The sequence below is a fragment of the Magallana gigas genome, chromosome 4, assembly GCF_963853765.1.
Source record: "Magallana gigas chromosome 4, xbMagGiga1.1, whole genome shotgun sequence".
Classification (NCBI taxonomy): Eukaryota; Metazoa; Mollusca; class Bivalvia; order Ostreida; family Ostreidae; genus Magallana; species Magallana gigas.
In genome coordinates this window covers 36,581,204-36,608,755 of record NC_088856.1, presented here as the reverse complement: position 1 = coordinate 36,608,755, position 27,552 = coordinate 36,581,204, and the positions used below count along the sequence as shown (strand labels likewise).

Here is a 27,552-nt window from a genome sequence, read left to right as displayed (position 1 = left end):
ACGTATTAAAAAGTAAGGAGAGAATTACTTGAATTTTCTTATATTATCATTTCAGAGATTTTTTATAGATGCCATTTAAAGGCCACACTGGGAAGAGTTGAGGGGGGGGAGAGATTAAACTTAGATTGTAAAAATATACGATATGGAAAAAAATTTCGCAGACAGAATGTGTACATTTAATATGATTTGATGAAAATTGGATAAAAAAAATCTGAAGATGATTTTTTATAAATCTGATTATTACCAGTATGCATGTACATGCACAAAAGAAAAACACTCTTTTTAACTGTTCAATTTTATTTTTATCAACATCAGAAATAAGTCTCACACATAAAAATAATTACATTAACTAGACATCAAAGAGTTTATGAGAGTGTCAATGGTACACTTAACTGTTCATTAACATATTTCATAAACATGTACATGTGTATGTACTGCATAACATCTCAGAACTGAAAAGGATGGCGTAAATAAGAGAAAGTTTGTTCATGGAATGTTTGTGTAACAATCACATACATGTATGTACTATATCAAATATAACATAGTTCTGTTAAGAAGTATATAAATGCAGTTTGGCTACATTTGCTTTTTACAAAGTGTAATTTCTAAGTAGTTAATGTTCAAGAGCAGCTAGTAAAATAGCAAATGGATCATAAAGTTATTTTAACATTCCATTTTATAGAAGAAATGTCATTTATAAGTACAGGTATAAAACAACAAGAGAATTAGAAACTGTTAACAGAAGAAGTATTGCAGATTCCAGGAAGGTGAAATTTCGTAGATTTATCCATCATTTCATATTCTCAAAACAAATTCTTTTACAAAAAAAAAACAACTTTTAATATCACTATATCAGGAATGAACTTTCTAATCACTTTTAATTGTTATACATGGAATCTCTCTCTCTCTCTCTCTCTCTCTCTCTCTCTCTCTCTCTCTCTCTCTCTCTCTCTCATTCTCTCTCTCTGTAACATTTAAGTGTACAGGATACAATGAATTAACACATGACCATCCAAATGTTAAACTCCTTTGGTTATATAACAGAGATAAAAGTACATCTTTAACGAATCAGATAGGATTTCTTTGTAGGGATATCATCTTCACAAGAATATAGTATTGTCATCTTAGCTGATATATATAAACGTAGGTAAATTAAAATCATGTCAAAATACCTATTTTTGGTTGTATTTTGAAGAAAAAAATCTTTAAAAAAATAAACTCTATAAAAATGCATATCTCATAATGACTGCTAATTAAACGGATTTCTGATTTATGGGGACTAAAGCCTTAAAATTTGGGTGTACATTAAATACGAACTTCAAAATGATTCCTCATTCACATGCTAAAATTCTAAGACTACAAGCTTAAATAAATTAAAGCTTAGTTAAATAAATATTAACATAATCATAACGCATCTAATTAACTAATACCAAAAATACCAAAAAAGAACCCACAATGTGAAAACTATAAATTAAAAGTAATTCTTAATATGAACAGGAACAAAAAAACACATGATTTTTTAATCACAATACATATTGCCACGTATAATATCAACCTTGAATTTAACAATTTGAAATTACCTTGACATATTAATTCAAAGGTCACAAAATATGAAATGATTAAGTTAAATCCACCTTTGAACTTTGAACAAAATGGCACCGGCTAACTTTGAACCTAGTACACAGTTTTAATCCTGTACGCGTACAGTTCAAAGTTTGGGAACATAAATGAATCCAAGGACAGAGAAACAATTTTTAACAACTTTACACTACATATTATTGTAGTTTTTCCTGATATTCTATTGCATTAACTTAATCAATATTAGGCATAAAAATTGCACCAAAAGATACGTTCTGGCCAATTCTTGATAAAAAATTATCAGTCTTAAAACAGTCACAGTGGTCATGGTTCTTGGGAATGTTATGCTTGAAGTTGACATTCTATTGAACACAAAATAATATGAATATACATATATTATTAGTAATTATTCTTTTTGTTTTTTATTCAAAGTCCTCAGGGAAAAAAAATTGTTCAGAACTTGTTCTTTAAGCTACGCCTTAACCAAGAGCGATCAAGAAGGAAACCCAACTGTAGGAATCAAGACATATACGATTTATAATAAAATACATACTCAGTCTAATATATGTAATAATGTGTATGAATCTATCCATATGTCATATCTAGGGACTGTGGATTGGGGTGGGCGGGGGTGGGTCCGGAATTGTGTCGTTTACTACACGTTTAAATAGGTCGAACAGCCAAGAACTTATTGAGTGAATGAAAGTTGTCTGTTTATGGCACAAACATTATTGTGTCTGAATAAATGTTAAATATATGGCAGTTTTTAATACTGTTGTATGTGTAAGAATTGCCTAGATGCAGTAGTACATAACTTATTTATAAGTAGTCCTCCTATAGTCAACAATTTATTTTTGATTTTGTGATTTATAACTAAAAATCATATACTGGTAAATACATGCTTTAGAAAAGAACCAAAACAACTTTATTACATGTACAACAAAAGGGAATAAATTAATGTTAATTATAAAACAAATAAATTATAGATTAGAGTTTTGAGATCACTTGTTTTAACGCCTCATGCCTAAAAAATACATACTGTATGTAAAATAAAATCAATTCTGGGATAAGTACATGTATCTCACATCAGTGTTAACTACATAGTATTAACATCTGATATAAATCAATTCACTCAATTTTCTGATATTTTAACAAAATGTAAACTGCATCATAATTTTTTTTATCAACAAAGTTAAGCAGGGATTTTTATATCAGAAATATTTTAATTTGAGGAGAGTAACAATACCTTAATTATATTAAATTGAAATTAACGTTGATGCTGTGTAAAGTGAAATTAATGGAGTATGAAATAAAACTTACGTTTCCCTTAAATTAGATAAATTCATTTTATTTTCTACTTGTAAAAGTGTTGGTAGCAGTGTTAAAAGTATATGGTCCCTCTCTTCTACAATCAACAACTCAACAGATAAACATATTATATACATTAACATGTTAGTAGTTGACTTATACCGGTAAAATAGATATGTCATATACCAAATGCAATATACTGAATTTGCAGTGCACTGAGCATGCATCTAAGAAGCATTTCACTGAAAATACATTTCTATGTTTAATATTCCATTCAAGATACTTCTAGTTTTCTTTAATATCGACAATTTAACAATATTTGCCAGCATAACAATAACATTTTTTGTTTTGCCATTGAAATTAACACTGTAACAAACAAATATATCGTATACTGTATGAAGGGTAATTCTGTTAAAAAATCTAGACCCCATGAACACGATTGTATATACGAATTAACAGGTGGATTTTTTTTACACGATTACCCTCCATAACTCTGTGGTGCGTAGACGTGGCCAATTTTGAGTTGCTTGGTTGTTTATTTGCTGAAAGACCTTTGTGACCTCACCAAAGATGGCGTGGGTGTCATTCGTACACTGCAATATCCTCACTTCTTATTTCAAAATAGGGAGATGTAGATGCAATTAGGAAAATAGTATTTTCTTTGTAGTAAAACCTGAAAATGATAATAAAAAATGATTTAAATAAATCATGGATCTTGTTCACTAAAAAAAACCATTTGTTATTGCTGACTTTTTGCGGTATCAAGGTGATTGCCTAGCAAAATTCGTTTAACCTAAGCCAGAGGGACTTTCTTAGCTTATTAGTTTGATGTAATAGTTGTGTTTATTGGGTTTTAAAAAAAGACGTCTGTCAATACCTTCCGTTCAATTGTTGAAAGTTTGGTTTTTTAAAGAGAAATTCATGTTCCTTATTATATTCTGTTAGAATTTCTTTTTCAATCAAGGAACATTCGTTGAATCTACATGTAAATACAATACATTGAGATATCTGAATTGCTCAGTTAGATATTGATAAAAAATATTCTGATTGGCTGATTAATTAATAGAAATTAAAGTAATGAAAGTACTGAAATGCACACATTAGCAACCAATTTATATAATTATATTAATTTATTATGGCATTAGGTTGTAAATGGTTATCACAAAATTACCCTAAAGTACCCAAAATTCAGTAAGCAGTTTCCTTGAACATTTGTCCATTGAAAAAGTTTAAAATACTATCTTTAGTTTTCAATTGAGTAAGCACCCTGTCCCATAAATTAGAAAATCAAAGATTCTGGCATTGACAAATTTCATTTATCACTATACATTTTTTTGAAAATTGATTTACCTGGTACTGTCCTCATAAAGAATTGAGCTTAGCAGAGTAGGTACCATTGGTCTAATTGATTCATTTAGGAATAACTGAGTATCTTTTTCATTTTTTGGAATTCCATAAATATTCAAAATTTAATTGAAATTTAAAATATTAAATTACTGTAAATTAATAAATGTTTTAAAGTCTACATATGAATCAAAATCTCTTTTAATAGTAATCCAATCAAATCTTGATTGGCTTTTTTTGGCTAATTTTGTTTTGAAACTTACCTCAGTGAATTTTTGTGAAGACCTTTCAAAGGTTTGCCTGCAGATGAGTAGAGTTCAAAACACTTGCATAATTTACGAAACACTTTTCTGTCTTTGTCTTTATCCGAAAAATATAAGGTGAAAGTTGAGCTGAAAGTAAAAAGTCTTTGTATATCAATTTTATCTGTAAGAAATTTGAGTATTGAGTATTTGAGCTTCCCCCTGAGAACCCATTTTTTAAAATGTCTCACCCTTTAGATTGCAGCTCCACTGTTTCTGTTTTACTTGAACACTTCTCAAGCTCTTTTAGGGGGAACGGTTTGCTTGCCTTTATTTCCTTTTTCAGTTCATCTTCATACAACGAAGACTTGAGGGAATTGACATTTTTTATCTTTGCACCATATTCCCTGAAAAATAAAACCCCAAAATTATCTCTAATGAGATATTTGCATAACGTTTTGCACTCTCATCCAGTATTTCTTACGACCATTAGTCGCATTCATAACTCTGAAAAATATGAAGAGATAAGAAAGACAACTCTATTTGAGGTAAAAGACTATAATAAGTTTTTTAAATTGTTGTGTTATTATTTTTCTATAGTTGCAAACACTTTAGACCTATAGACTGCTGTTGAGTGCCGGTTTCATTAATCAATAACTAAAATCTCTAATCAATTTTTAATTGTCTTTGAATTTTTAATATTCAGCAACAACAATCCTTATTTGGCATTTCCTTTCCAGTGAATATACTGGCGATGTTCTGCGTCGCATTAAAAAATGAACTCATAAATTTTGAGGATTAATTTCGAAAGAACTTCCTGGTCTACTCTGAACCTCCATTATTGTCATTAAAATACGAATCTCCTTCAATCAAAGGATGTTTGGAATACTCTAGGTTACCATGGTTACGTATCACACTTGACATAAGCTTACTTCGCTCCTACAAGTGTCAAATCACATGCCCCAAGAATCAAAATAAATGAGAGAAAACCAATTAGGAGGTAATATATTGGTGTTATTAAACTTATCCACCTCCTCGTTTTGAAATCTCTTTTTTTCAGTATTATTTTTAAAATTCTCTTTCATCCCGATTAATTTAAATTCAATTTCATGGGCTGTCTTGGCCTCCTAGCGCTAGATTAATGCTAGTTAACCATTTAATATTTCGTTGGTATTTCAAAAACTTAAATCTGAAAATTATTCAAAAATTGGCACCAGTACACTAGCTGGTTATATAAACCTGGCTATCAATTTTGGTGAAACAAATGGGGGAAGATGGGGGAACAAGATAGCGCAAATGCCCATTTGGTTGAGTCGTAAAATACAATTTCACAAGTGTCATTTTTAGAACTTCAATTCCTTTTGTTTTAAAGAGTGGGTCTGAGCTCCAAATTTTTGTCATAGTCTATATAAGGTTTAAAGGAAATCAAACCGATTTCAATCAACAAAAACGTGGAGAGATGACCCACTATACTTTAAAAATGTCATTTTGTATCGCAACATTTTAACGTTTTAGAAAAATAATACAAGTCCGTAAATTTGTGGATGAAGTCGGATATCGTTTATTAAAATATTCAAATATGAATATAGTTAGAAATTGGGCTTTTGTAATTATAACATTTTAAGTATATTTAGTTGGAAAAAATTTTAATTTGAAATTGTATTTTACGACTCAACCAAATGGGCATTTGCGCTATCTTGTTCCCCCATCTTCTTTCGGATAATCGGCTTAAAAACTTACAGCGACAATCTGAAACATACAGGTAGTTATATTTTATGGTTAAAAATTTATTTCAATGAATTTATTTCCCCTTTTATGTAGTCAAAATTGATATAAGTTTTGTTTAAATTCCGTTTCGTTTCGTTTCGATTTTTGGTTTCGTTTCGTTTGATTTCGTTTTGTTTCGATTGGTTTCGTTTCGTTTCGATTGGTTTCGTTTCGTTTCGTTCGATTTCGTTTCGTTTCGTTTCGTTTCGATTTCGTTTCGCACTTTACAGGCGCCCGCCAAATTCAAGAGGGGGAAACTGTTTGCGAATGTAGAAGGGCAAAAATTACACAGCCAGGGAAAAATAAGAACCATTTTAACAAGAGCTTGGACTTAAGGTAGTTGGTGTCAAACAGAAATGTGACTTAGGCCTGTCTATTTTATTGCAAGCCCCTCAGACATGGCTCTTTAAAATCAATAAGATTTGTCTGGCTATAGAGCTAAGGCTATGCAATTGGTGCATATTTTGCTTGAAACAGCGTCATTTTTAACTTGATTTGATGAAAGAAATAGAAAGCTGAAAGTCCAAGGTCTTGTTAAAATGGTTCTCACCCTGTACAATGTAATCTACTTGGCTAAGATGAAACTTGAGAGGATGATGTAATCCAGTCTCTATCCAAAATAAGAGTATTTAAGACCATATTTTGTGATTTCCTTTTGTGCATGCAGACCTGTATCATGGATAAATGTGAAATTTATATAGTACAATAGTAATACCCTTCAAAATCATTTTTTCTAAAAATCCCTCATTTGTTTAACTTGATAAAAATATTCACTTTTGAAAGAAAGAGGGGAACTTTAAGGTTTTTTAGATAACACAAATTATAATTAGTATATTATAAAATTTATCCAGGTAAATCTATCACTTTTATTTTTAAAGTACACTCACATGTACTGTCAATACAAGCATTACAATGTCACAAAACAAATGTTACAGTACTAAAATATCCATAATACATACTAATGTGTCACAAATACAATGTGTATCAGTTTTCTTTTCATGTTGATACATTTTTGGGGGTCGATTTAAGGTGCCTCACTACACCTTGATATAGTTTCTCAAATCAGCAGAAAATTACTTGATTATGATAGATAGCATGATGGAAAAGAAATATATGTATCAAATAGGCGAAAAAATGTGCAATTTTAGATATAAAATGATGTTTTCAAAACTTCCTTTAGTAAACATGAACAAAACCCCCGGGCGGATTCGAACTCATGACATGCGGTTCACAAGCCTGATACTTTAACCACTGAGCTATTAAAATATACATCTGAATCGATTGATACAAACACTTTAACAAAACATTTAAAACGCCATCTTATGACATAGTGTCTTAAAGAGTATAAGTCTCGGCGTAGTGAAGTACCTTAAATCAACTCTCTTATGCAGTTACTCTGGCAAACCGAAAGTGAAACAGTGTTTGGACCTAAGCACAAATCATCACCGCTGACAAGAATTAGATCTTGAAAATAACAGATAAATTCAGTGTACTGTACGCTGAACCATAAATTTTCAAAGAAACGTATTTATATATATCTTGAAAATAGTCAGATTTTAAATAGTACGAACAATTTAGATATTTTTTGTAGTCGTATGTATTCCTACGCCACAGTTCAATTTAGTCTCGTTCAACCATACGTTCGGCTGTATCCGTTAACCTCCGACAAACAGAGTATCTTGGTAGTCGGAGATTAACGGAGAGAGTTTAATATTGTTTGGATCCAGACATGTGTACAATTTTTAGAAATATTTCGATTATACTGCTACATGTACATAGTTTGATGAAATTAACACAACATGATTCATATGAGGTTTTCTAGAAATTCTTGTCGGAAAAGTTTGAGAATTCATATTACAAAAATTAGCGGAATTAAAATACAGTTTCGAAACTACTTGCCGTGCAAAATAACATATCGTTGATCTTAAAATTAATAATGATCGATAAAATCAACTCCCGTCAGTACTTCAGTACTTTGATTTTACATGTACTGTCTATACAACCAATACAAGGTCACAAAATAAATGTACTCAAATATCCATAATACATACTAATGTGTCACAAATACAATGTGTATCCGTTTTCTTTTCATGTTGATGCATTTTTTTACATTGTCTCTCCAAAATATATTGAACTAATTGGATTCTTAGACTCTGTATTCTGGTTTAAAGTGTGCTCAGAAACAAATCTTGCAAACTTTGCACTCAGCATAAATATCCTAAGACAGAGATTTGGTATGAGCTGTGATTGTTATCACTCTTTAGTTAGGTCTGTACAGATAAAATAGTTACACAATAAAGTAATTTCAGCTAGATATCATTCTTACATTAATAGATACATGCAGATATATAAATACTTACGTAATGGTCAATCTGGGCTGGTAGAACAGGTTCTCTAGGTAGCTGTCGTCGTCACTGGCCGATTGATACGGCAGTCTGAACACTCGGGATACGTCAGGGACGAGCATCTCACCGGACTGTTTCAATGTCCACGAATCCCAAGACCTCAAAATCAAGACACATACTCACTCATTTATCGAAGATTATTTCATAATGTATTATTTCACACTTAAATCTATCAAGATCAAATGCATATAATATATACCTATCACATGTAAAGAGACAGAGATATTCAGAACTATGGATTCCTAATTAAACATGAGGAATTAATACCCAGCACTAAAAATTGCAAGAAGCACTCCTCACTGATTTTAAAATCTAGCTTTTATTTTCTGAGAGTTGAAAACTATAAGAGATTAGAACTTAAGTTTTCCATTCACGATTTTAAATTCTTGCATTCTGATAGAAAACAGTGGGATCACGGAATTAAACAGTTGCGTAAAATAAGAAATCTACAGAATCTAACGTTATGCTCAATGTATAACCACCACCCTTTTCACTCCCTAACCTTAATCATCCATTACTTCCCAACAAAGGAATCAATTACTGATAACCCTGTAAATAACAATCTAACAGCGTTGATCAATTTAATTAATCCTGACTTTTTTAAAAATGACTTCATTAATTTATTACCGGTATGAATATTACCTCTGCTGACAACATTTGTCCATCTTGGATTTCATCTGGGATTCGTACACGGAACGTTTCAGTAGGAATGCTAGGCCGGGGAAATCTTCCATTCTATTTACTCGGGTCTTGTCGCCCGACGTTGTTTCAAACCCTAAATTCAAAAAGGTGTTAAGGTACATATACTGACTTAAAAAATAATAAATTCTCGCAATCTTAAACACATTTTTTTTTCAAGTTTTTTCTTAATCTGACAAGTCTTAGAGAAATAAATGTTGAATTATTATCCCAAGCTCCCTTAAGGATTCTGTTAAATACAGACTTAAATAATTGTTTTAAACCAAAAGATGATATTATGAAAACACTTGCTATATCATTTATTCTAATAATCTATCCTTACTAAAATTTATATACAGTACATTAATGCATGTTCTGGAGCACAATAATTCAAAATACCAGTACAATGTATGAAACATTTTCTCCCATAACATACCATTATAATTAAATGCAGATACACCAAACAAGCTGTCGTCCGCCTCTAGCGCGGGCAGACACTGAGACAGGAAGTGCAAGAAGTCCGGGGTCAGCACGATCTCCTCCTCTATCACAATCACGTATTTCTGCGACAAAATCAAGAATTCATACACTATAAAGACCTGTGGATTTATCTTTGAAATCACATCAAATATGATTCTGAAACATGACAAAACTCCAATTGGTAGAAACTAGAAATATATTGTCTATGAATTTACAGGTAAGTAATTTTGAAACTAAGAAATTTTCAAAATTCACGACATTAGATGCTATGATGTAACAAATATTTAATAAAGACAAAAGTATACTTGTATATAAATTATAATCTATTTTATTACCTTGTTTATCAGAATGCATATAAAAGTAGATTTTAGTGATATGTCATAAAATCACCATATGTATGTTAATTTCTTAAATATTGACAGGATTTAAATGGTCTAGTTACTGGTCCATACTGGAGATACAAAATTAAAATCTCAGCGAGATTCGTCGAGACTGAAATTTTTTTGACGGACGTCTCTTCGCTGAGATTAACAAAATTATTGCAAAATCAGACAAAATGTATTGTGTTTTCTTTTAAGTTTGTAGCTTTGATGTAACAACAATGACATCCAAATATAAGAGTTCAGTGCCTAAATAAATAAATAAATACTGGTATCATTAGATATTTTCTATGTTACATTAAATTAAAATACTTACACTGTTAGTCTGAGAGAAGAATTTCTCTATGGCACTGTTCATCTTATCTGTCAAAAAAAGAAAGCGCATCAATTGTACATGACTGTATACAATCATGTTTATAAGATTTCAAAAAGTTGTTACAACAAAAAAGCAATTCAGTAGCATTCTATTAAGATGAGAGTACATGTAGTAGGACTAAGCGTGTTTCGTCCAGATATCAGGGCAATCTGATTAAAATTTGATATTCTTAATCCGCTACCACTTCTATAGTGTAGAAAAGTGGATCCAAATTCAGAACATCCAATTTTAATTAGGTTCAGCTATCACTTCTCAAATGTAAAGAATTGGTAGCGAAATCAGAACATCTAATTTTGAATTAGATTGGGTAGAAATTCTGTGCCTAACAAATTACTGTAGGTTTGAAATAAGCATGTAGTCCAAGACTTTCATGATTACCTTCATATCTAGCTACACTGGCCAGACTTATATTCTGGAATTTGAATAACGTGGCCAGCTGCCCATGATCCGGCGTCTGCTCATCAACTGCTACCTGAAACAGGTATGATATCTATTACATGTATAAATAGAGTACAGGCATACCTGATCATGAAACAGGAGTCATAATTAATAACTTTTTTTTATAATTCATGCTTTGTATTTTGAGTTAAGCATAACATTTGATTTGGTATCCCAGTAGCTAATTCAAAAGTAAGATGCTCATTTTCAAAAACTTTTGTACAAAGAAAACAGCATGATACAGTCACGTTAATTTTCAATAAGGAAAAAAAAACAAGCAACAGATGCTATTGGTGCAATTACATGCAAATACATGACATTGTACATGTTAACGTCCTTACGGTGACGAGCTCCGGTTTAATCCCCGGCTGAATAAGGGTTGTCTCTAGTGTCCTCGCCAGGGCGTTGTGATCTAATCCTGGAATACATCAAATACAATCAGCTCAAATTTCATTCTTAATAGATCAGGAAGATTTTTTTCAAAACTATGAATTGTTTACACCATTCATACATGTAGTTAGTTGCTAACAGACACACAACCTGTTTATATGATAATAATAATCTCTAAAGCGGTAATTTTTTTCTAATCACAAAATTGCAAATATTTACACTGCTGATAGAATCTTAGTAAGAGAAATATGTAAAAATTAACAAGCATTCGGGATTAAGACAGATTGTTGAAATATAGCTTGTAAAAATGTAACACCATGAAACTAGACAGTTTGAGTACACATGATCACTTACCAGAACAGAGAGCAAGATGGGTCACACAAGTATCCAATTTGGATATAGATTATTATTATTTTTCGTATTATAATTACTGTAGGGATTTTAATTGTTCCATACCTGGAATGATAAGAATTGGCGTTTTGTAGATTTCGTCGTTTTCTGTCCCCTTATCCTCGAGGGGAGCCGGTTCCAGCTTGTCATCAACTCTCTGAGCTAAAATTTTAACATCAAATAAAATTTGTTTCGGTAGTTGGTTTATGCACTTAAATAAAATGAAAAATAAATCTAATCGGTGGATTCTTGGCAATTACTGATTCTTTTAATCCTGGTCTTACTCTAAAAATTTGAACTTAATCTTGCATAAAATGCAAAGTGTAATCCAATGTGTGTTCAACAGAGCTAGCACTCGAGGAGCTCGCAAAATTCCCTATATTTGCAATACAAATTTAAGCAAGCGCTTGCTTTGTTGAGCAAGCCTCTGGTTTTTACTAAAATTCATAGCATGGTTGAAATTAGCTTTAGGTCTGTTGCTCCCGGTCTGAAAAAATTTGGATGGATGACCTGGGAGGTTTTATTGCGCCGTAAATTGCAACATTTTAACAGGTACGGAACAGAAGCATCCAGCAGGTCATCCATTCAAATTTTTTCAGACCTGCAGCTAGGTAGAAATAGGAAACAATTCTAAAAATATCATCCAATGAAACTCACTGTCACAGAACTCGCTATACCCGTCGTTTAGCTTGCAGAACTCTCGTTTCTCCAAGTTACGTTTGCCTCCAAGTTTCGGGGCTACCTTCAGGCTCCTCACTGAAATAAGACAAGAGCCAGGTCAACATTTCATTTTACCAGAGTGTGTAATTTTTTGTCATTGCCCTCCGATACACTTAATGATTTAAATATCATTAATCTTTCTCATCAGGCAGGAAATAATCTAAGTGGTTTTTTTTTGTTATGTTTTGTTTATGTAATTTGTTATTTACCAGTGCATGTATTTAGTTTTTTTTCTTAATGGGAGCATCAGAAATGATTAATTCTTTGCGTAAACCAAGACTTTACTTAATATGTATGATATTATTATATTGTATGAATGTGCATATTTATATCTATGTGAAAAATAATAAATTGGAAAAAAGAGAGGAAAAGAAGACTTTTACATATTCCACAGTTCTTACAAATTATTCTTACACTAACTAAATGCCAATAGCATGGTTAATAGTATCAGATTAACCTTACATTCAAAATATGAATATCATATGATAAAACTTTAAACAAAATCATCTGTACAGCATGGTATATGTTACCTGGTAATTTAAATTTAATTTCATTTGTCAATGAGCAGCTGAAAGATTTTAATGACCCATGTTTGTAAGACTTACAAGTTCTTGGAAGACAGAGTGATTTCTTGATTTGCTTTGGCCACTCTCCATCATAGGAGGCAAAACTGATCTACAATTCAAAATTTGATCAAATTTAGGAGAATAATTATTTTCATACAGGAAAAAAGTAACTTTTTTATTTGTTTAATTACTCCGTGGTTCTATTCAAAATCTTCTTGCAATAATTGTATGCATAACAAGGATTTTCACAAATATTTGTGAAATTTGAAGTACATTTTACAGGTGATACCCAGTGGCTCTCAAACTTTTATTTATCAAAGTACTTGATCCCTCAAAGTCTTTCTTTATGTCTATACAATGCTTTGTACATATAACTAAATGTATCACAAGAAAGCTGACTTTCAAATTTATATTTAAACCTCTATTATCAAGGTTAGGAATCTTTCAAAGTAGATCAGTGTCCCTCTCGACATATTTCATTTGATTTAGCTTTTATTTCCAATATCTTGCAGTGTTGGTTGTGAATAAAGTCCATCAATAATATAAAGCATGTCACACTTGTATACCCCCCCCTCTACAACTTCTATTACAGGGTGTACCATACCTCCTCAAACTCACTATATCCCTTAATTCCTTTCTGGCCAATGAAATACCAAATATCTCTGAACCCTAGGTTCTGTATTGCACTGCTGCCCAATGAATTCATTTCTTTTATGGCACCTTGCTTCAATCTAAAAACACAAAAAACCAAAAAATCAAAAGTTAAACCTGATATTGATATATTTTTATTCAATATCATTACAGTAACTCTTTGGAGATTTTTTCCCCTAATATAATCAAGGAAACAAAAATAGAATATTTGACCTTTAACCTACAATATTTACATTTTGCTGTGTCTTTGCCTGTGATAACACTACATATTGATTTTGTACTTTACAGTCCAATAAATTCAAATATAACGTATAATTGGGGCACAAGCAGGGTTTCCTTATTAATATGTATTCAAATATTTAATCGTACAATTGCTGAAAATTATATAAACAAAAGTAATACGAAATCATTCTTTGAATATAATGAGGTGATAATTTCGGTCGGGGTGTTACTAAATTTATCATTAAGTCCTTTGGGCTTTATTGGATTTGATCAAGCCCCGACTGAAATTATCACCTCATAATATTTTTTCTTTCCAACAAGTTTCCATATAATAGTGTACACAGGCAGAACATTTGAACCCAAATTCTTTGTCTTTCATCATTATGATCTTACTGTTTGGATGCATCATCATTGATGACCGCTATCACAATGTCTCCCTCGTGTAACCCCTTGAGGAACTCCTCCATATCTATGCTGTCTGTAAAACATGTACCCAAATGATAAACTCATGTTTATTTCATCATTAAATCTTAAATAAAAAAATTAATTAACTTTATTTAGATTCATTTATTGATTTCATATCAAGTTTATTAGCTTAAAAATCAGGTTAAATCTTAAGACTAGTTTGTTAATTTTCTTTTTCTGAATTCCCTTATTTTTCTTCCTACAATAGGAGTTTAAAATTCAAATGAAGTATGTATAACAAATTTCAAGATTGCTGGGTCATTTAAATGTTTTATCATATTGACCTATAGTATTAAAATGTTCTATCATATTGACCTATTGCATTAAAATGTTTTATCATATTGACCTATTGCATCAAAATGTTTTATCATATTGACCTATTGCATCAAAATGTTTTATCATATTGACCTGCTGCATTAAAATGTTTTATCATATTGACCTATTGCATCAAAATGTTTTATCATATTGACCTATTGCATCAAAATGTTTTATCATATTGACCTATTGCATTAAAATGTTTTATCAAATTGACCTGCTGCATTAAAATGTTTTATCATATTGACCTGCTGCATAGGTGTCAAATCTGTTCACAAACTTGGGTATCCTGGATTCATTATCCAGAACCACAACATTGAAGCCTCTCCCTGCATTGTTCACATCTTTTTCCATCACCCTTATAAAAAAACCAGGTACAATGGGTAATGTGTTTTACAGTTAATTTTACATCATAAATAGTCTAAAATTTTAATCAAAGCATTAAAACCCTCTGCACAGCTAATTATAATAATACCAGTACTGTGGAATCATTAGATTTCGTGGTAGCTCAATTTTCGTTGTATTAGTGGGTACCTCTCATCCACGAATTAACATTCTCCACCAATTCATAAGGAAGGGTTTTAGAGTCATATATCCCTTTGTAAGTATAATATAACACACGAAATTACATTCCCACGATCCACTAGAATTTAAGTAATCCACGAAAATTGGCCCCCACAAATTTAATGATTCTACAGTATCTTGAAATATATATATTAAACTCTTACAAAAAAATATACATGTATATCTGAATGTATCAAATTTCTTCCAAGAGTTGTCCCTCTTGAATAATAATTGATATTTTCATATCACACTGGCTCAGAAGACCCAAGATTTTATTTTTGATGTCACAATCTTAAACTTATAAGTTCCTTTCCATAAGTTTGGTGCTTAAAAATAAGGTTTATTCACTTAAAAGCTTTAAAGTATGCTATTAAAAACAAGGCACTTCTTTGCTTGTAGGAAATAATTAGAAGTATCAAAAGAACCACACACCACATACTGAACTGGAAAATATGTTCATAAAAATAAGCCAGAGAACTATAATTAGACTATAATTACACACTTACATTTTTCCGCCCACACAGATGTGTGGCATGACGCTGTCCGTGTCACCTGTGAACACCTGTATGGGGGTCCCCTCACACGCAGTCTCCAGCCCACAGTTCTTTAGCTCTGACCCCATCTTTATATCCTTCAGGGAGGCCAGTAGTTTGGAGGAGTCTTCCAATGGACCCACTACAATATGGATGTACATGGATATTTCATGTGCATTTTTTACGTCTTAATTACGTAAGGTAGTGTTGATAACAAAGGGGGGGGGGGGGGGAGGTAGAGGGCTATCTTGCTTGATATGTATTAAATGGAACATGCATGTACTCTGAGAAAGAGATTTTAACATTTTGAAAATACCATATACATGTTTTCCCACAGGCTATTGTTTCTTAGATAAATTTTACCCCTTCGTATATTGATATACAATGTACATGTAATTCACTCATTAATATACTATAGTGTGAGCTTTTATTGGAAAAAATAAGCACCCGTGTATGCTCATGCAGAGCAATTAAACATGCATGCTAAATCCAAGCACAGTGTGGTGTAAAACCTTTCACTGTCAATATCAATTAAAATTTCAGTTCAGAGATATATATTCTTTTAATTCACTTTGACAAGAACTGTGTCAAATCTGACAACCTACAAGTCCATGCAAATTTTAATATTAAATCAACAAGGTTCTTGATGTTGAGAAGTCTCCATGTATTAAATGTACATGTACATAAATAAGCACATACATGTAAAATTAGGTAGATTCTTCTTCATTAACGAAATAGAATTATTAAATTCAGCACAAATTGGAGTCCTCATTTCTTTGTTACAAACCTGGAATAGGGAAGCATCCTTTCTTTTCTAAAGGCGCTGCATATTCTTCATTTTCTTTCATAGAATTTATCTAAAATTCAGAAAATAACTGTTACAACACATTAACAAAGGTCGGTCATGTAATACTAAACAGTGTCACGTATAAAAATATTCAGGGCTCTCAGACCATTCATTAGTATTGGGGTTTAAAATCGGGGAAATTCACCATATTTTGAGGATTAAATGTTTGGAAAATCATTACACTTGTATATAAATTACTTCCCTTTACCAATATACTCAGAAATATTAGTAACTAGTAAAGTTATGTTATTACATAAATCATCATAATCATACATGTTTAAAATAATTGAGTTTAACAATTTCACTTCATACATCAAGAGCATAACAATCCCCTTTTATTAGGGTTCATTTTAATTACTTAATGAACATGCAAAGTTTGTTGTCATTAATTTCATGACTTCACTTTAATTTCTTTTTGTACATAAAAGTGTATATGATGATAATGATGTTAGAAATGATTGTAAGCATCTTTTACTAAAATCGTAATATATGGTATTACATTAAATACACCACAGGGTAACTAGAATTGGGGTATTTTTTATGATTTAATTACCCAGTGAAAATGTCTCCAAGACAGTTTTATAAACCTAAAAACACAAAAACAATGCAAGCACAAAAATCCGAAATACAGCTCACGAAAAACTTCACAAGAGGGATTGACGTACAAATTCTACTGCATGCCCCTGTTTGAGGCCTCGTTGACCAATCAGAACATAGGAATCACGGAATGCGACTTTGTCAATCTGACTCGCCCCCATCACCTTCAGCCACGTCTTGGCTTCATCTCTCAATCTGAAGAATATAAGAAAAACTAGCAAATGCATCTAACGGAAATACAAACTGATGAACCTAAAAATAAATTTTTTGGAGAATATTCAGAATATAAAATCTTCCACAAGTGATGAGTTGCTTATAAATATTGGGCACAGTATACCAGCACACATCATTTGTAAAATTAATAAAATCCTCAGAAATAATTTGTTTGAGCAGAAATAAAATCTTCCACAATTTCTAAATAAGTTTATATAGGGTGGACAAAAAATTGGATAAATACAATAAATTGCTCAGAAACTTACGAAAAGGATATCTCATCAAAACTGGCTATAATAACAACTGTTTTTTCTTTCATTTCCATCTGCGCATACTGTCGAAAGGACTGGTCTGTGTATATAAGATTTAACAATGATTATAAGCAGTCATGTTTTACTGTGAAGTGGTTATTTACGCTGGTGATTAAGTACGACTATTCTATAGTCAAACAATATGCCTGGGTATTAAAAACTCGGATGCGTGATTTACCACTCAAAATTTTGGATTTTTGTACCCTACGCAAGGGGGTATTTATGCTGTTTAAGGCTTACCGTTTATTCTAACTAGAGTAAATTCCCCCCCCCCCCCCCCCCCATGCGTAAATAACCACTCTACAGATTAAGAGATAAACAAGGAGAATGACGATGGTACAAATTGATTCGATGTAATTGGCATTACTGCAACCAAACATAGTTTAATTGTACGATATGCTATTTCATTGGATATACATGTACTTGGTATGTCAAATCTCTATACATTAAAAACCAGCTAGAGGTAAAAACACAAGCATTTCAAATTACATATAATTTTGTAATAACAAACATATAATGTTATAATATAATATATCTCACACAGATTAGATACATGGCTTGCGAAGATGCTGGTTTTGATTAACAAAACTTGAGCAATTTTCAAAATTATTTAACAAAATAAGTACACTCTAAAGCTTACCACTAGTGTATGTGTCAAACGTTTTCATGTCTCTAACATTGTGTGTATCACCTATTAAGAGATCAGATAAAATAAATTTAATCTATTATATATGTGACTGTCACATTCAATTATTATGATGATTATACACATAATATTCATAAAATTACAAACAATTACTTTTTTTTTTATTGAGAACACATGCAATTATTTTTCAACAAGAATATAACAATGATACTTATATGAATAATGATAAATTATTAATATATATTTTTAAATCTTTCAGTTATTAATTACATGTAAATAAACATAATTGTACTATCTGCTAGGCAGGTATGCCTCAAATGAATTTAACATGAAAATTTGACATGAAAAAACCTACACATGATTTTCACATGAAATTCACTTGGACAGAACTTGATATTAATTGCAAGAAACATAATTTATCAAAATACAGAATATGTATTCTAACTTGTATATTGACCCAGGTGAGAAAAAAGACTGCACTAGCACAGATAGCATGTTTTCTATGATTAGAAAATGTGTACGGGTACGCGTATGTGTGTTAAAACAACACATACATGTACATGATTTTGTAATTTATCAGTGGAGATTTCTTAACTTGTAGGATGTAAACGTGTATGTAAATTGACACAGTTTTGTGACATGAATTCCACATAAATTGTGAATTTCTTATCAATTTTCATGCAAATGAAGTTTAAAAATCTATATAATGTATCACAAAAATATATTCACTCATCAATAAGATTTTATTTGCTGTAAAAAGCTACACGTTTGTACTTACGTGTAGACGACACTCTACAAGTTTAGAGAAAGAGTACATACTATGTCGTCACAAAAACTGATGACATAATACCTGAAGAATTTAGGTGATTCCCCTAGTACACATACTCATTTGAAATCTTAACATCTCTATAATCAGCATATTCCTCGATCATTGCTTACCATCAATAACCAGCATGTTGAGCCCTCTCCCCACATTCTTTTCTTTATCACTCATGTAGCTGGAAAAGTTTACGCAATTTTAATTCAATTCTTCAAAAAATTCTTTGCAACTGCTTGTGTGTCTTTTAAGATCTTTTAATCTCGATTTTTTTTAATTTCCTAAACATTTAGATACACTATTATACAATGTTAGTATCGAAAATTATTTTCATATTCGTACATCTTCCCTTCATAACATATGGTCGGACCCACATCTTTACCGCTTCCTGTCTTCACGTAGAATGATTTCTGTCCAGACAGGCAGGAAGTACCACAGACGGAATCTACAACAAAAACAAACTCATGTCATACATTTAGCATATTGAAATCAATAAAAATTGCAGGAACGAAAGCCCAAACCTAAACCATGCCTGCATCTAAACAATGTCACAAATCCATCGCTAATATTGCATACCCTTATTGAACTTGCATGGGTCCTAGCAGATTTGCCTACCTTTAGACTATTGACATTTGCCCAATTTGCTGAGTTTCTTTATATGAATAATTCGATCATGTCAGTCTTATCTGATTGGATTCTTGACATCAATTTGTAAAAAAATAAAATCTAGCCAAATACATGTATGTTTATGATTCATAAGTATGCATATATTCATAAACTGCATGCTTTCCAATTGACAATTTCCTAGTTTTGAAACCTCAGAAAATCCAAACCTAGAGAATTTCAATTTTTAAAGTTAAGCAAATATACCAATTAAAAGCAAGAAGGTGAATGCATGACTGGGCACACATCTTACGTAAGCAATTACAATGGAAGATCCAAAGAAACATGGATTTCACACATCATCACCCCCCCCCCCCCCCCCCCCCCCCGGGTATTCAACTAAAGGGGCACACCTCAATCTACTGCTAGCTGCTAAATGATGATTCCGAAAAATTCACACCTATTTTTCACACCAGTACTCACTTTTTTCAGGTACCGTTTGTTTTGTAACAACTGAAGCATAGAAAATTATTAAAATTTTGCAAAGTTCTAAAAATGTCAGCCTTTTTATACCAGATATTATGCTCTGTGGTAAAGCCTACGACTTTATTGTCTTTATACTGTCGTATATTTAAAACTTCAGGCACATTGCAGGTATATTTGTGACTACCGGTCCTGACATGATTAAATAAACAATCTATTAATAATTATCATTTGATTAAAATGAAAATAGTGTCTTGAATCTACGATCAATTTTAAAAACTTTCAAGAATGTCTATCTCTGTACAGCTTTCTCCCTCCATTTACTGAAATAAATACTTTTTTTTCAAATCTGCTGCCAATCATGAAATGGAAGATTGTTTATATTTTTTTTATTTCTAGTTTTGTTAACATGCAAATATATTTATTTTATCTATCTCATACTTGTCTGCATTTAGAAAATTAGCATTAGTTTACTTTGTCATGTGGCATTGAAAGAAATGAAAAGCCAGCTAGAAAAATCTAATAATTGTGCTGAATATATACATGGAATCATTAGAATTCGTGGTGGCTCAATTTTCGAGGTATTTGCAGGTATAGCCCTCACCCACGAACTTACATCCTCCACGAAAACTATTTATAAAAGATTTAGCTTCCCTACTAAAACCCGACGCATCCACAGAATAACATTCCCACAAATATGCAAAATACCTAGTACATTCCACAAAAATTGGCCCCCACGAAATTGAAATGATTCCACAGTATTATCCAAATAAAAATACACAAGCTGGTCTATATATGTTCGACAAATTAATTCCTTTGTTCCTGGATTTCTGTATCAATGATGCTTCATCTATATTTAAGTGTGAATATAAGCAGCTAAAAAATGACTATTTTTAAAGAAGCCAAGACAGATTTTAGACATTCAAATTGGTTGATTTAAAAGTTGTTTTGATAATTTTGATGTGATGCACGAGTACATGTAATTCTTATTACATTAGAACTACACTTCATTCTAATTGCATTTTGAAAATATATATATATATATATATATATATATATATATCTCTATATATGCACACATCTAAGGTACTACATTGAATTTCACACAATTTGACAAATACTGCCTCTTTTAGGGTTTATCAAATGCTAAGTGAATTCATCAAATTATAATACTCACCGGCTTCAGGAATATATGTTTGAATTTCTATACCAAAACACATAAATTTTTCAGATTTTATTCTGAATTACTGAAAAACTATTATAATAAGCAAGTACGATGATGGTAATTAAGGAAATTGATTTTTCAACAAGTTGGAGTGAATCTAATTCACTGTATTTCTGAATGCACCTATTCTAAAATTTATACATGTATGAACGACATTTAAGCAATGAACTTAATTTAGCAAATGGGCTTTTGTCCAAAAACCCTAAAGAGAATACATGTACACAGCCATATGTAATACGTTTACAGAACATACATTATATTACTGAAAAGGCACACTCTAAGGCAGTTGGATGGATTTCATTTGAAATCTGAAAAGAATTTTAAAAATCTGCGTACATTTTGGTTTTCGTGCATTCATTTTGGTTTTCTCACCTTTATGTATGGCCTTATCTCTCCTACCGCTGGCATCCCATACTCTTAAATTTCCATTTAGATCATCTAGAAACGAAAAAAATATATATACATGTATATATAGAGAGAGAGAGAGAAAGAGAGAGAGAGAGAGATTGAAGAGCTAGCTGGTGTTTAATTGGTGGTGCGTTATGGAGAATTAAAAATTCATACATTGTAATCGAACAGACCGGAGACTAATTCATAACAGCTAGCTCCTTTTAATTGCCTCTATAAAAGCTGTATGTCATCAACTGGTTTGTGGGTATTTTTAATTTTTTGTAAGTGTAATTGAAAATATTGATTAGTCAAGATGGCAAAGTATACTAAAAGCCATTTTTTCAACTGCAGTACATGTGCTTTGATTTAATTATTTCTTCTATTTTTTCCAGGGGAATGGGTATAGAAAGGGCCATTTTTTCACCTGAAATCCTAAATTTGATTTTTTTTATAAAAACAAATCTCTTCTTTTACTAGTCCAACAATATACATAACTTAGAAATGATTTTTTTGAAATTTGCACTACATGTATACGAGTATCTTTAATGTTAATTACAACTAGAGGTACTGTGAGCAAGCTCACAATTGATACCCCCCGCTAAGAAAAAATCATAACTCATGTATTTTTTCTATTATAGAAAATATTGGATGAATCTATTTCATCGTCCATTTTCTATAAATAACAACTGCTCTATTTTTTAAAACTGTTAATGCTTATATGAGTACACAAACCAATTTCTATTCTTTAAATTCCATTTTAGTTCAAGTTAACTGTTAATGCATGAGGACATTTGCATCCTTATGTTAACAAACATGACTCGAATCAAACGAAATTCCACATGTCAAGCAGCCACTTAATATAAACATTTTGAATTATTGGTAAACTGAGCCCGATTTTTTTTTAACAATGACCTTGGACTTCCTCAATTGACCTTTGGTCAAGGTCATGACACACTCTCAGGTTATAAGCATTCTAGATGTGAATTAAGAACTTCCAATATTTGTCCATTAGAAAGTTATGGACTGGACACGAGTTTTACACTTTTCTGCCAGTGACCTTGGCCTTGCCCAAATGACCTTGGGTCAAGGTCATGATAAACCCTTAGCTCATAGGCAATCTTTGTGTGAACTGAGAACTTCCAATGTTTCTCCATAAGAAAGATATGGACCGGAAAAGAATTTTGCACTTTTTCTGCAATTGACCTTGACCTTGTCCAATTGACCTTGGGTCAAGGTCATGACACACTCTTAGGTCATAAGCAATCTTTATGTGAAGTAAGAACTTCCAATGTTTCTCCATTAAAAAGATATGGACCGGACACAAATTTTGCACTTTTTCTGTCAGTGACCTTGACCTTGCCCAAATGACCTTGGGTTAAGGTCAAGACACACCCTTAGGTCATAAGCAATCTTTGTGTGAAGTAAAAACTTCCAATGTTTCTTCATAAGAACAATATGGACCAGACACGAATTTTGCACTTTTTCTGTTGGTGACCTTGACCTTGCCCGAATGACCATGGTTCAAGGTCATGACACACCCTTAGGTTATAAGCAATCTTTGTGTGAAGTAAGAACTTCTAATGTTTTTCCATAAGAAAGATATGGACCGGACACGAATTTTGCACTTTTTCTGCCAGTGACCTTGACCTTGCCCGAATGACCTTGGTTCAAGGTCATGACACACCCTTAGGTCATAAGCAATATTTGTGTGAAGTAAGAACTTCTAATGTTTCTCCATAAGAAAGATATGGACCGGAGTCGAATCGAACAGACAGACGGACAGACGGACGGACGGACGGACAGACGGACGGACGGACAAGGTGATTCCTATATACCCCCCTAAACTTTGTTTGCGGGGGGTATAATTACCATAGAACATGTAATACAGGAATCTCTAAACACAAAATCAACTTAGAGAAAATGGTGTGAGGGATGAAATGGTATTTAAAAATATTCTTCCTTAGGTAAACACAACATGTGCACAATACCTTTTGAGTCTTTTTGGTTTATTCGCAGCAAGAGAAAGGATATGCCTAAAGCAATAAGAATCCATATCGCTAGAGGTTTCCAACCTGCAAGAGAGTCAAATCTGATTTAAAATGTTTAAAGTATTCTAAAAGTGAGATTTTTAATTATACATGTATAATATTAATAAGTAATGATTTGTATATCAATCTCAATTTTTCCAAAATTTCTTTCCCTTACAAATAATTTGTCTAGTATATAGTTACATGTAACGCTATATACAAACTATGCTCAAGCACGTGTTTTAAGTACAGGTACACGCATGTACCAGCTACATTGTGGCCTTCAATTTTCACCCCAAAAAAATTAAACACGATTATATATAGTGGGTGTGTTCAGAGTACTACCATTGGCAGACAAAACTTACAGTGTACCACAAGTAAATTTTTTTTTATCATTGGTATGCCAAAGGTACCAATGTTTGCTGACAAAATTTACCATAGGTAGACATTTCTGGAGATGAACAAGAGTTCTGTTAGAGATGGTAACTTTTTTAATTTTAGGACATCAAAAAATTGCCGGGTACTGCATATGCATTGAAGGCAACAGAACTTTTTCCTCACATTTTTCCCCCTTAAAATATTGCTGTACTTGAGAGTTCTATATTCTGGTATATAGAGCTCTCCTTTTAAAGGAGACCAATACAGTCCAAATACGGCCATGACAATCAAGCCCTCTCAATAGCATTGCAATATTCTAGGGGTAGAGATTCTAAATCAAATGCAAGGAATTAAGCAACTCTCGCAGATTTTCAAATCTCGTGTTTTATTTTTCAGGCAGTTTTGAACAATTGGAAATTATTTATAACAAAAAATTGGGCTCACACGATTTTATATTCTTGCGATTTGATACAAAACAGTGGAAGCATGGAATTAAGTACTCGCGTAAAATAAGGAGCCTTCAGTATTAGGGATATAGGGGCCCTTTACTCAGTTTAGATTATTTTAGGTATTGACAGACTGTAGACAATCTCTAGCATATATATACTTCACTTATCCCTGGACAAACGGAAATGGGTATTAAAATCATCAAGTGAATATGTTGGTATAGTTATCTAACAATAACGACTCTCTCAAGCCATTTCCTCCTATGATCTAAGCACATTATGCAGGAGAAAATAATCTATGATGGAAAAGTACTTTACTGTAGGAGAAAATGTATTTCTTAACCCATCCTCTAGCTCCAAAATGATGCATATAGCAATAATCACTTCTTGGTTTGACATTTTTTTTTACTAAATAATCAGCCAATGTCAACAATGGTATAACAATGGTGCAATTTGTTAATAATCGTGAATTTCCTATCAATTGCACCCAAAAAGCAGTTCAGAGTAGACACAAGTCCAATTGTTACCATTTGCTGCAAACAGGTGATGTTACCTATAGAAATACTACCCTAAGACTCTGAACAAACCCAGTTGGTTTAAAATTAATTGTTATGGAATCTCTCTCTCTTCTCTCTCTCTCTTTCTTTCTCTCTCTCTCTCTGAGAAATACCTCCAAAATTGGCTGTGACAAATCTTTTACTCTTTCTCCACATTCCAGTAAACAAAAGTCAGCTGCAGTAATCCAACATTTCCCTGCAATCAAGTAGAAATTACATTTAAATCAAATCTACCGGTACTTTTTTATCTAACATTGCATTTTACACTTCCCTTGGTCACCTTTAAACATGAAAAAAATTCAAAAATAAAAGTTTGTTTGTCCTTTTCTGATTTAGTGGTAATTAAACCTTTGATTTGGAATAGGGTAAAGATATTTTTTTCAAGATGCACAAAAATGAAATAGAAAGAGGATTACACGAAAATGAAACAGAAAGAGGATACATATGCTATGAATCATATGGTGACCTAGATTTTAACAAGGAAGATAAGCTTAGATTGTGAAAATCTTGGGTTGGGTACTTCTTTGTCAGGTTGCTGTGAGAGCTATAGGGCAAACAAACAATTTTTTTCTTAGGAGGTCTTAGATAGCAAAACTCTTTTTTGGCAATGATAACATAACAGTTTTGTCTGGCAATGTCATATCATCAAATCAGACTGCAAAAACTTAAACAATAAAATGCTTAACCGTTAGTGGGTATTCTGCATCCCTACCTTCTAAACTTTCATGAATAATCAAAGAGAGCATTTTGTTGTTTATATTTACATCTTTCTTTTTATAAAATTAATGAATTGGTCAGAAAAAGTAGGAAAGAGTAAAGTTATAATTAATATATACGTGATTCAGTACATTGAATAAAAGAAATAACAAAATCGTTTCATATAAGAATTTGAGTCTGACATCATCATGATTATTTCATGCAGTCAATGATTTTTCTAAGATTGCCAAAAGGTCTCTGCAGATTGATAATTTGGTTAGAACTAGATCATGGAGATTCCAGTCCTGTCAGTTTCTGCACTGCTCTGATTTACAATTAATTTCCATAAAAAATAGAGGGAATAATTCTCAGTGGATGTAAATATAGATACCATTGATGTTGACATGGTTGATACACTTACATTTACTATCACAAAAGAACGAAAAGAGGTAAGTAATTGTTTGCTTACATTCACTACATGTAAATACATGTAAAGTATAGACACTTGCCGTAGTTATATACACGTGTTATAGAACATGTAGAAGGCATACATGTATGCAATTTCTTTTTTCTTATTTTTACATGTACACTGGTGCATTATGATAATCCCTTGCCATTCTCCAGAAGTGGAAAAAATTCATAAAAATCTTTATAAAAAACACAAACATTGACTTGAAGGAATCAATAAAAATTATTTTGCAAACTTTGGAATTAAATATTTATATAATAAAGGGAAGTAAAATTCACGGGTCTGATCTATATGTAGAGTAGACACAAACTACTTTTAACAAATTTGTTCTCTAGAGAAATTGATATGCCTTACCTCAGCTGTAAAATTCAACAATTGACGACTGTTTGTAGATAACAATGAAGAGTTTAAGGAAGATATCGATTTTCTTTTATAGTTTTAAACCGATCGAAAAATCTAAACACGGGGAGTCCAAAATTATCCGCCTCCTGCATCGGAAATGATGGGATGAAGCGAAAAAGAAGGAAATGTAACGATGAGACCGTAATAATCCGGAGACTAAAGGAACATTTTGCGTTGGTCTCAGTCACGTTGCATTTTTTTTTTCCAAATAGACAATTTTTTTGTATTATGTTTACAATTTAAAAAAGTTAATTGTTAAAGCTGACCCTCCCCCATTTTTGGGTAGCATGAAGTCAAACTTTCGAAAAAAATATTTAAAAAATCATCTGAGAATATTTTTTCAATCGATAAACTGGGCTCGGAGATGATAAGTAAGTAGTGATGATAACTTTGGGAATCATCACAGTTTACATACTTAAAAAAGCAACAGGATTTACCTGACAATACATGTATATGATAGTTTTAAAGAGAATTAGATACGATTTGAGATCAAAATTTTTATTTTTTATTTTTTTATTTATAAATTGGTTTACTAGCTTGTGCATTTTGAATGCTTGACCAAAATGTTTGAATGTTAAAATGTCAAAATGTTGAAAGTCAAGTTATAAGCGAGTTACTGATGTAAGATATCAT

General features: G+C 31.8%; 1 protein-coding gene across 2 annotated transcripts; it reads right to left on the bottom strand.

Moving 5' to 3' along the window:
* Positions 1-894: 894 nt before the first annotated feature.
* Positions 895-27,033, bottom strand: LOC105346447 (protein O-linked-mannose beta-1,2-N-acetylglucosaminyltransferase 1). 2 transcript variants are annotated; one of them, XM_066082313.1, is made up of 27 exons: positions 26,872-27,033; positions 25,466-25,548; positions 23,933-24,016; positions 21,927-21,992; positions 21,507-21,533; positions 19,586-19,688; positions 19,366-19,424; positions 18,421-18,471; positions 17,736-17,820; positions 17,325-17,451; positions 16,600-16,669; positions 15,786-15,954; positions 14,964-15,073; positions 14,329-14,413; positions 13,667-13,793; positions 13,102-13,171; positions 12,434-12,532; positions 11,843-11,938; positions 11,338-11,414; positions 10,937-11,030; positions 10,499-10,545; positions 9,759-9,885; positions 9,287-9,419; positions 8,600-8,743; positions 4,724-4,879; positions 4,494-4,622; positions 895-3,559 (listed from the first exon to the last, which is right to left on the bottom strand). In XM_066082313.1, the coding sequence occupies exons 2-27, from the start codon at positions 25,506-25,508 to the stop codon at positions 3,469-3,471; spliced, it is 2,469 nt and encodes an 822-aa protein (XP_065938385.1). In that variant the 5' UTR covers positions 25,509-25,548; positions 26,872-27,033; the 3' UTR covers positions 895-3,468. The 2 variants fall into 2 exon arrangements, with proteins under 2 accessions (XP_065938385.1, XP_065938386.1); XM_066082314.1 differs by lacking the exon at positions 21,507-21,533.
* Between the last annotated feature and the right edge of the window lie 519 nt (positions 27,034-27,552).

Excerpts from the sequence above, each read along its gene's own strand:
- LOC105346447 (XM_066082313.1), bottom strand. The coding sequence starts at position 25,508 with ATGTGGAGAAAGAGTAAAAGATTTGTCACAGCCAATTTTGGAG. Across the intron at positions 13,794-14,328 it reads AATGATGATGCATCCAAACA|ATTGAAGCAAGGTGCCATAA; the intron begins GTAAGATCATAA and ends TTGTGTTTTTAG. Across the intron at positions 9,420-9,758 it reads ATCTGCATTTAATTATAATG|GGTTTGAAACAACGTCGGGC; the intron begins GTATGTTATGGG and ends TTTTGAATTTAG.